This window comes from Polypterus senegalus, chromosome 4, assembly GCF_016835505.1.
Source record: "Polypterus senegalus isolate Bchr_013 chromosome 4, ASM1683550v1, whole genome shotgun sequence".
NCBI classification, from domain to species: Eukaryota; Metazoa; Chordata; class Cladistia; order Polypteriformes; family Polypteridae; genus Polypterus; species Polypterus senegalus.
In genome coordinates, this window is record NC_053157.1 from 238669982 (window position 1) to 238681176 (window position 11195).

The window sequence follows — 11195 nt, forward strand, 5'->3', positions numbered from 1 at the left end:
GTGTCTTTTATTTTTCTATTCTTTATTATGTAAAGCACTTTGAGCTACTGTTTGTATGAAAATGTGCTATATAAATAAATGTTGTTGTTGTTGTTATCTATCTATCTATCTATCTATCTATCTATCTATCTATCTATCTATCTATCTATCTATCTATCTATCTATCTATCTATCTATCATATAGTGCCTCTATCTATCTATCTATCTATCTATCTATCTATCTATTTATCTATCTATCTATCTATCTATCATATAGTGCCTCTATCTATCTATCTATCTATCTATCTATCTTGTTATTCCACCTGCTCTCACGGTCCTCATCATAGTTTCAATGTGCATCTTGGTCTCTTCAGTACCAGATCCATACGACAAATCCAGACTATAATATTTTCAACCCATTCCACCATGCTGTCCAATATGATGCCAGCTTTCTCTTTGCTTCTGTTCGTCAATCTTCAGTCTGTGACATCAACATCCGCAGCCCCCTTTATTCTTCCCCTAATTTGTTCTATAGATGTGGAAAAGAGCAGGTGTACCCCTGCCACCCAAATTTTATTCTACACCTGACTTTAAATTTCCCAGTCCTCTGCCAACTTGCCCAGTTCCCCATTTTGCCAAAGCGCACACCATAATGTCTGCACCCCCAGCTCCATAATCTTCCATAAACGTGCACTTCTGTCTGCCTTACAACATATCCATAGCATGACTCCAAATCTTATTCTCCCTCTGCTAATCGAGTGCCCACTCCTTGGCCATTTCCACTGTTTTCCACACATTAGTTCATCATTTAGCCCACCCACAGAGACATTCCCACCCTAGTTTTATTCTACACTTGCTGCCAGTCTACCCAGTCCTATGGAGGTTTGCCAGTCTCATCTCACCTTGGCACAATCTCACACTGTAAGATCCACAGACCCCCACATCCTGACACATCATTCACCCCCACCCTGTCTTGTACTACTCCCACAGGACACATCCAAGCTAAATCTTATTCTGTCTTTAAGATCAGGATGTCTGCATTTCCTTGAATATTAATTTTTCCTCCTTTCCTTCAGGCCTGAAAGAATTCTCATGTGCTTTCTGATTGTCTAGATCCGTGTTTTCCAGCTTTTTTTTCTTAGGTGGCCCACTTTTTGTAACCAAAAAGATCCCAAGGCACCCCACAATTTTGCTAACCACAAACACACTCATTCTGATACTTGTGCTCAACTGTCCGAACGGGTGGGAGTAAAAAAGCAGCTCCGAGATCAGCATTCACAGCACTTAGTGAGCACATTGGTGGCACCTCCCAGTTACTTTGTCCCTTTGCCCGGCCCTCTCTGCCTCAGAATCAGCTTGTATGCCAACTATCCACTCGCTGGCGACCACACACCCAAGCAGCCCGGTGTGCTGTGTTGGCAGCATAGGGATAATAGAGCTGCTTTTACGCCAGCTTCTCCAGGTAGTCCTGTCCTCCTCAGACAGGTCTTGCCCACCTGAGGATGTTGTCCCTCTCAGGTTCAGACCCAGGTGCGTTACACTATTATTTCGATGGCACAACTGGATAGCTGTCATGGCACACCATTGTGCTGCGATACAGTGGTTGACAAACACTGCCTGAGATGACTGGCGCTACTTTCATGCAGCTTTCATTGTTCATGAAGATATATTCGGTCTTGAACGTTTATCGTTGTCCACAGCAATTCAATACTTTGAAACAGAAAGCAGGGGAAACAAAATTAGACATCACTTACTCCGCACCCCATTAATCAACTCCAATTGTTACAACAAGAGCTGGAAAATGTCAGTGTGTACGCTCTTTTGGCCTTTGCTCTCTTGAATATTTTGTTTCTTTTTCCCTTTCATCACAACCCCTGGAGTTTTTATTATTTTCTGCCCTCCCAGGCCATGTGACTACAGCATTAGACCTATCGTTAGAGACATATTACTATTAAATTATTTTAAAGTGAATCCTGGCAGCTAGGGATGTCTCATGAGTCAAATGGCTTCCAGCCCCTGATAAGACATTGAACTTGAGGTAGGTTACCTTGACCGATGTTGAGATATTCTTACTTTGCATTTCAGCTTATGTGTGCCCAGTGAATGTTGAATATGTATATTGTGCACCAGTATAAAAAGAACCTGAGAGGTTCAAGTGCCGTTCCTGGTCACTTTTACACCACAAAACTGTTGATTCACTATTACATAAATAGGCAAAAAAGGAAGATTTCTTTATGTTATCTGAGGTCCACTTCCAGATTAGGACAACAATGGAGCAGCCACAGGCACTGCCACTGTTTGGCTCAAAAATAATATTTATCATCGTCTCTGCATTGTTTGAACCAATCCACCCAAAACTGGGCCTGCTTGTCCTGAGGTTGCTTTCCACTATTTTTTTTACAAGGTGATTTACTTTATGACCTTTTTCACTTAATCAATCAGATATGAAATCAATGTGAATGGAAAGATATTTGTCCTGTCTCCGCTTTGCAAAGCTGATTTGATTTTACCAAAACAGTTCCTTAGAGCTGTCTGCATCACTCCAAACGTTTTCAAATGAATTTGATGCAAAGTGAGATTAAATCGAAGCTACATAAAAACGTTTTAGTAGCACCCCATTACCACAAAACATTTGACTACATTCAACTTTAACTACATTTGTCCAATATTCCATTAGTCTTCCGTGTTAGTCTGCAATGCACAACACGCCCCAAATCTCGTAAGTGAAACTTCTTCAAGGCATCACACTTAACATTTAGTTCACTTTATTCTTCACTTACGCAAAGCAAATAGGTTTTAATTACCGAGGATTTAAAACCCAATTGGCGGCTGCGTGATCCACATAAGAACTGCTAGTTTACTGCCAGAGATGATCTTACGCGTTGGCATGCTTTAATTTGTGATTCGAATTTTATGATCTGTTTCCCGTAATTAACCTCAGTATTTCATGCGTCTTGATTATTTCAAACGCGATTGGTGTCTGATTGGTGATCTTTTTCTCCGCACGTGTTATTATCATTAAGCGGTCGACCGCCTTCATTCGTGTATACAAAGACTGTGCTGCGCTTCAAACTTTACTGCGCTTTGTTGATTTTCCCCTTTGCTGTTTCAAAATGTGGTGTAAAGACAAGGGTCAGATAGCCGTGGTGTTGCTGCTCTTTCTCTTCTGCGATGCTTTTGCTCAGCCACGTTTCAAAGGACGGAAGCAAATCGCAAAACACCAGAAGCCCGCGGTCATGCATTATGTTGAGCCGAGAGCTGGCGCTCCGCAGACCGTAACCGCTCAGTGCACCGACAGTGAGGTGATCGTCACCATCAGTCCGGACTTGTTGGGCATCCAAAAGCCGGTGCAGCCTTCTGATCTTTCCATGGGTGGATGTGGCGTCACCAGCCCGGCCGGTGCTCAGCCTTTGTGATCGAAGCGCCTCTGCAGGGCTGCGGGAGCACCGTGGAGGTGAGCTGATGAAGTGCTCTCGCATTTGTCCTTTTCCTAATCTTGTTTCTCGATGATTACTACTGAAAGCTCTCGTATGTGGCTCAGGTCTGGTTTATGTTCGTATGACGTTTTGGCGCACAAGTCGCAATTGATCAGGCACGCTTTAACGAGATCCTCTCTTTCTTTACGTTTTCATAGCGGACTGAGTGCTCCTAGGCTTTAGTACAGCATAGGCAAGAAAGGAGAATTGAGTAGTTAAGCCTGCATTGTGTGCATAGACCCTTTATCGGTGGTGCAGTGCCCACTCGTGACCTGTATGTGGGCATTCTAAATATCAGATTATTCCTTTGAAGAAGCCATCTAAATTCTGTTCAGTTAAGATGACTAAACCTAACTAAGTTGAGGTTTTTCCATTTTCCCTCACAAACCCGCATTCCTAAAGCTTTCAGGTGTGAAATCTACAATTTAACACCCCAAACCATTTCAATATGCTTTAATCAATATGGTGAGTAAACTGGTTTGAACATCGGTACTAAAAATTGGGAGAGGTGTACTGCTTGGACATTTGCTTAAGTAACCTTTTGGGTGAATGGCCAGTAGTCAGCCCTTTGGTGGGAGATCTTTACAGATCAAGAAAAGGATATCTGGAGCCTTTAAAAGGATTATTTTTGTTACAATCCTGAAAGATTTACATCTTGCCTGAAGGGGCCCGAGTTGCCTTTTATTGTAATCTTTTAGTTACAAATAAAAGGTGTCATTTTGCTTGGCTTTTCTCCTGAAAAGTTACAAAGCAAATTGCTTTATGCAACTTATATTGATTAAACCTTTTCACTACAAAGGGTCTCTGACTGTGCTGTTCGAGTCCAATCTAGATGTTTTTGCTCTTATAGTTTAGCATTGTCAGCTGAATAGCCCTAAACTGTTGGCTCTTTAGATGCTGGGAGCTCTCATCGTGTACACCTTCTCCCTGGACTACAATCCTTCTCCAATTGATGGTCTTCCCATTGTAAGAACAAATCCAGCTGTGGTGCAGATTGAATGCCAATACAACAGGTAAGAGAACCAAGTCCACTTGTATGTATTTGCATTAGTATATACTTGGCCAAGTGCAAAACGGATGCGATGTACAGCACATTATGACGTGTTAAGCTACAAGAATCTACCCTGATTTGAAGACCTGTCATGTTGCTCACCTTTCTAATGTCCTTTTTCTTTCCCCAGGCTACACAATGTAAGCAGCAATGCTTTAAACCCCACTTGGGTTCCCTACACCTCCACAATATCTGCCGAGGACGTTCTAGGCTTCTCGCTTGTTATAATGAGCAGTAGGTGTACACATTTAAAAATCCTACTTTCCATTTGCAAATGTGATCTGAACACCTTGCAACATTCCTGTCTGCAGGTGACTGGAGTGGGCCGAGTCCATCCAACACCTTCTTCCTAGGAGACCTCATTAACCTTCAAGCGTCTGTGGACAGCACTAACCATGAGCCTCTCCGTGTCTTTGTGGACCGCTGTGTGGCCACTCCTGGGTCCAATGCATCAGCCCCAGCCTACACCTTCATTGGGAATAATGGGTGGGTGTGAGGAATAGTCGGACTAGATCTTGGTCTGGAAACGCAATGCTATGGTCCATCTTGTGTATTGCAGGTGTTTCTTAGACAGCCAACTGACAGGCTCCAATTCCCAGTTCGTGTCCCCCAGAGTTGCCCAGTCTGTAATGCAGTTCCAGCTGGATGCCTTCAGGTTTTATGGCCTGACTACTAGTTCAGTAAGTCCTTTCCTCCCATCTTTGGAGGAATCCCATTGGATCTCCCAGGTTTGACAGTACTCTTGCATGTCTACTTGCAGATCTTCATTACCTGCCATCTGAAGGTGACCTTGGCGTCTGCTAATGTTGATCCTTTGAATAAGGATTGTTCATATGACTCTGCACTGAGCCAGTAAGCGACTGACTGGGAGGATGAGGGTGCACCTGTTCAGATGAGGTAGCAGGTTGTGATTGGTGGCTGTGCTTTCAGGTGGAGCTCAGTGGATGGGAACAATGCTGTCTGTAGCTGCTGTGACACAAGCTGTGCCAACCCCCCTCCCTTCAGGAGGGGCTCTGGTGCCCCTAAACACAGACGCAGGAGAGCAAGTAAGTGACCTTTACAGCAGGCTTCTGTAGTGTCCAGTCTGGGATACACCAACTAATTGTGTTTTGCAGGTGAAGTGAGTGCACCAGCTGGATGGCAGGAGACCATTTCTGTTGGCCCTCTTTTTCTGGAGAAGGTCTCTCCTTTGTCCTCTGTATCTCAGGCCTTGTCTCCTCGGCAAGATGAAGTCTCTGCAGGTAACTTGTCTGAACAGTGTAAATGCAAGCCATGTTAAGGACTGCTTTTGAATCTAGCCTAGTGAGTTGCAGTGTGTTGAGGTGTTCTTCATTCCTAATGTCCGTCTTTTCTCCTTGCAGACTCCCAAATTCCAAGATTCCATCCTTGGTGCTGTTGTAGGTGTCCTGGCTGTCTCCTGTGTGGCTGTGCTATTCTTTGCTTACAGAAAAGCAAAGGGCTTTGTTAATACTAAGCAATAAAAATTTTTAAAGTTCACAGCATTGCCTATAGTATATTTTCAGGGGGTGGTGTACCGGTGCCTATTTAAATAGCATTCTGGTCTTTCTGAATCTTCTAGACAGATGGTGCCACATGCATGGCAACTACCTCATGGAACAATCTCTGACCATCAATTTGCTTAGGATTTTAGGTGTGCGTACTAAAGACGCTGCTCTCTAACCAACTTTGGTAGAAAGTGTCCTCTCCACAAATGTGCCTACTAGTCGAGGCAAAAGTCTCCATGCACTTGTGTCAGATTTTGGATGGCAGATCTCCCATTGCTCTTAATCTCTGGTACCCACCAGAGTTCAGACATTACAGCAGCTATTCATTAAAATGGCACAATCTAGACCTGAGCCTCAAAATGTGTTGGGGGGGGGCTATGAATGTGGCAGCCCATGCCACCTGTCATTTGTGATCATTTTATAGCTTTTCTCTGCATTCAGACAAGCCCAGCAGCTCTTTAACCCAAAACATTTGTTTTCTATATGCATCAGGATCACAAAGTAGGGGACTAAACTTATTGGGGTGGGGAGGCAAACAAGTGTCTAAATTTACAGACCCTACCCGTGACAAACTGTTAGGCTAGAAACAAATTTAAAACAAGCTGACAGGACCAAAATCCTGGGTATCCAGCATGAAGTGTCTCATTGAGCAAAACATTTTGGCTTTGATTTAAAGACCCTTTTTTTGGACTGAATCTTAATGGCACTCATAGCTGAGTAACCCTGCTGTCAGATCTTTTATTTTGAGTGATCTTTTAGATGGAGTATCTTTCTCCACTAAGACAAGTTCTTGCTGGAAGAACAGCAATTTAATTTACAAGGGTTTTTTTTGTGTGTGTGTGTGTGTGTGTGTGTGTATATATATATATATATATATATATTTGCTCTGTTTCATGATCCAGCTGGGATGTCAGAACTAAAGATCTATTCTCCGTTGTGGATACGAATCAAACTTGATATTTTTCTCTTCTAGTTTCTGGGATTTCATTAAATAACACCAACTGGTGCAACAACAAAGTATAGGTTCCTTGTAACAACGATTCTGTTTTATTGTAAGAGGTACAGGTTTTGAATTTATGACTTAAAGCAGGGGTCCTCAATTGCGGTCCTGGAGGGCTGAATTTGCTAAAGGCTTTCATTCCAACCAGGGTCCAAATTAGAACTTGGTCCTTGCTGCTGATGAATGTTGGTGCCTTTTATTCATCAAAGACAAATTTTAGTTATTGTAGATCAGGGGTCCTCAATTACAGTCCTGGGGGTCTGTTATGGTTGCAGGTTTTCACTTCTAACCGATTTTTCTTCATTAGAACCTTTTTACTAGCAAAGCAATGTTTTGGATCTTAATTTTAGTTCCCTTGCCTGTTACCGTTCACAAATCCTAATTGCTTATTAGATTTAAGCAGCAGCATTAAGTTTTAATTGTTGTCCGTTATCTTTATCAGACATTCATTAATGAGATGCAGATAACCAATAAACCATGCAGCAGCTCTCCGGCTCACGTACTTGCCATGAACTATCGGTGATTAAAAAAAAAATAAATAAATGAATGAGAGGAATTGGCAGAACCATTAACTTTAAATCTGTTCTGGTCCGTAAAACACATGGATATGTTCTCTAAGAAGGACACTCTCTACAGTGCAATTACAATTGCTCTTAGAAGAATGCAAGCATTAAAAAGCTAAATAGTTCAATACCAAGTTTCATCATCCGCATGGACTGCTTACTAAGTACCGTACTCGCGGACAAGTTCTCCCGTGGATAAGTCAGAGCTTGATTTTTATCGTACAATTTCTACTATTTTATAATGTCGCTCGCATAATCGAATGCGGAAAGCTCACTCTCTATTGGTCCAAGAGATTACGATATGCTAACGCCCACCTGAGAGTAACGGAGCACACGGCCTTTATGTGGGTTTCGCAATGCGCTGTATCAGCGTCAGCGCCTAATCTCGCTCTTCTGTGCCCACGTGACCACACGGTAATACCCAAACTACTCCAAAGCGACGTTTGCACTTTATTTTTTTTTTTTTTTTGTGTATCTCGCACCTTCAATGTAAGAGCATCCCTTATCTACGATGAAGCGTCCGATCAGAAGAAAATATAAAGCTGGTTTTAAATTAAACGTTGAAGTACGGAAAGAAATTGGCAACTACGCTGCTGCAACAAAATTCAATGTGTCTGAGAAACTGATGTGAGATTGAAGGAGGCAAGAACATGTAAAAGAAAAATTAAGTGTCGCATTTTTGAACGGGCGTACAAGTCGGTCTGATATGATCGACTTTTTGGGTTTCAAGTCCCGACCTGTACACGATGGTAGACGGAATAAAAACCTGCAGCCACTGCAGCCCTCCGTGATTGAGGACCCCGTCTTAAGAATTTCTCAAACTCATTCCAGACGAGCTTTTAAATGTGTGTTTTTTTTTTTTAAGTGTTTTTGGGCCATTACTAACTTGAACAATAGCTAATCTGTCCGGTTCTTGGCAGCTTTTGCTTGTTTCATTCCAGACCAGCTTTTTAATGTTTTTTTAATTGTTTTTGTGGGTGTTGACATGAAGACTAAATGTCATTGCAATAGTAAGAAATGTTTTAACAGCGTACACTTGGGTAATATACTGATGTCGGAAGAATAACCAAACTCTTTTTTTTTTTTTTTTTTATTTTATTAATTTTATTACAATCAATACATAGCAATCACATTTTTACAAAAAAAAAAAGAATTATGCTAAGAACAGATCGATCCCCACCCTTGAGAGAGAGAGCAAGCCAAACGGTGTAAAATTTAAGGCTTTTAAAAATACCTAAATCAACAAATTCTCTGTGCTTTATAAACATTTCAAAATATTACTGATTAGATCCTGCCATGTTTTGAAAAAAGTCTGCACAGATCCTCTAACTGAGTATTTGATTTTTCCAATTTTAAATAATATAACACATCAGTTTCCCACTGACTTAAAAGAGGAGAGTTTGGGTTCTTCCAGTTTATCAGAATAAGTCTGCGTGCCAACAGTGTAGTGAATGCAATCACAATTTGTTTGTCTTTCTCCACTTTAAGACCCTCTGGAAGAACCCCAAACACAGCTGTTAATGGGTTAGGAGGGATTGTGAGTCCAAGACTGTCTGAGAGGTAATTAAAAATTTTTGTCCAGAATAATGTTAATTTGGTGCAGGCCCAGAACATGTGACCTAGTGAGGCTGGGCTTTTGCAGCGTTCACAGGTTGGATCATGCCCTGGAAACATTTTGGAGAGTTTTAGTCGAGACAGATGTGCTCGATATATAATTTTGAGCTGTATAATTGTATGCTTTGCATATGGAGCTTGAGTGAATTCTCTGCATTGCTACTTTCCACTCCTTTTCTGATATATTAATTGAGAGGTCATTTTCCCAGTGTCCTCTTGGATCTTTGAAAGGAAGGGATTGTAAAAGGATTTTATATATTGTAGAGATGGAGTCTAACTCCTTGAAATTGAGCAATAATTTTTCCAGCGTGGATGAGGGTGCAAGATGAGGAAAATCTGGAAGGTTCTGTTTAACAAAGTTCCTGATTTGAAGATAGTGAAAGAAATTTGTAGCTGGAATGTTAAATTTGGAATGTAATTGTTCATAGGATGCAAAGACGTTGTCTATATAAAGATCTCTAAGCAAGTTAATTCCAAATTTTTCCAGATATTAAAACTGCATATGTTTGTGAGGGTTGAAAGAGGTGGTTCTTTTGCAGGGTGCCACAGAAAGAAGCTTCTCCGTCTTAAAATGCTTTCTACATTGGTTCCAGATTCTAAGTGAGTGGAGCACAATTGGGTTATTAGTGTATTGCCGATAGCGTGTGTTTATTGGAGCACAAAGCAAGGAATACAAAGAAGTACTGCAGGATTTTACTTCTATTGCGGTCCATGCCTGTGTATGTTCTTCTATTTGTGTCCAGGTTCTTATCGACTGTATATTTGCGCCCAGTAATAAAACTGGAAGTTAGGTAGAGCCATGCCGCCTTCTGCCTTTTGTCTTTGTAGGGTCGCTCTTTTGATGCGTGGATGTTTAGAATTCCAAATAAATGAGGTTATTGTTGAATCTAATTGCTTAAAAACGATTTATTAATGTATATTGGTATGTTTTGAAATAAAAAGGAGCTTAGGAAGAATATTCATCTTAACAGTGTTAATTCTTCCAGCTAGTGTGAGATGAAGGGTTGACCATCTATGCAAGTCTTGTTTAATTTTTTCCATGCAGACGACGAAATTTTGTTGATAAAGAGCTTTATGTTTACTTGTGATGTTTACCCGAGGTATTTAAACTGTTCTGCAATGATAAAAGGAAGGGTGTCTAATCTAATATTATATGCTTGCGAATTCACGGAAAGAGTACACTTTTATTCAGATTAATTCTGAGACCAGAGAGCTTTTGAAATTCTGTGAGTGCTGCTAAGACTGCAGGCACAGAATTTTCTGGGTCCGATATATACAGTACCATGTCATCTGCATATAATGAGATTTTCTGTTCCAGTCCTTCTCTGCTAATCCCCTTTATCTGATCAGTATTTCGACAATGTATTGCCAGTGGTTCAATGGCAATTGCAAACAGCAGTGGTGACAAAGGGCATCCTTGTCTTGTGCCACGTTCTAGTTTAAAGTAGTCTGAGCAAATGTTATTGATGCAAACTGAAGCTTCTGGGTTAGTATACAGTAATTTAATCCATGCACAAATGTTGGGCCAAACCCAAACTTCTCCAAAATAGTAAAAGGTATTTCCATTCAATCATGTCGAATGCTTTTCTGCATCCAATGATAATAATATTTCTGGGGTGTTTGATTTAGTTGGTGAGTATATTACATTAAACAGGCGTCGAAGATTTGAAGATAAGTGTCGGCCCCTAATAAATCCAGTTTGGTCTTGTGATATTACTGAGGGAGCACTTTCTCCATCCTTCTAGCTATGATTTTAGAGAGTATTTTAACGTCGTTATTCAGAAGTGAAATTGGTCTGTATGATGCACATTGTAATAAGTCCTTATTTTGTTTTGGAAGACAGTGATTAGTGCTTGGCGAAAGGTTTGTGGAAGAGATTGGTTATCTCTGGCTTCTGTAAATGTTGCTAATAGGAGGGGAGCTAGCTGAGCGGAGAATTTCTTGTAAAACTCTGCAGGGTAGCCGTCAGGGCCTGCTGCTTTTCCACCTTGGAGTGACTTTATAGCA

The 11195-nt window shown here is 41.1% G+C and overlaps 1 protein-coding gene across 1 annotated transcript; it reads left to right on the forward strand.

Moving 5' to 3' along the window:
- The first annotated feature begins 3006 nt into the window (after positions 1-3006).
- On the forward strand, positions 3007-6003 carry LOC120528296 (zona pellucida sperm-binding protein 3-like). The gene is made up of 9 exons (XM_039752441.1): positions 3007-3433; positions 4350-4468; positions 4637-4740; positions 4818-4992; positions 5066-5186; positions 5267-5358; positions 5437-5552; positions 5622-5747; positions 5868-6003. Exons 1-9 carry the CDS (start codon positions 3356-3358, stop codon positions 5972-5974), a joined length of 1038 nt encoding a protein of 345 aa, XP_039608375.1. The 5' UTR covers positions 3007-3355; the 3' UTR covers positions 5975-6003.
- The last annotated feature ends 5192 nt before the right edge of the window (positions 6004-11195 follow it).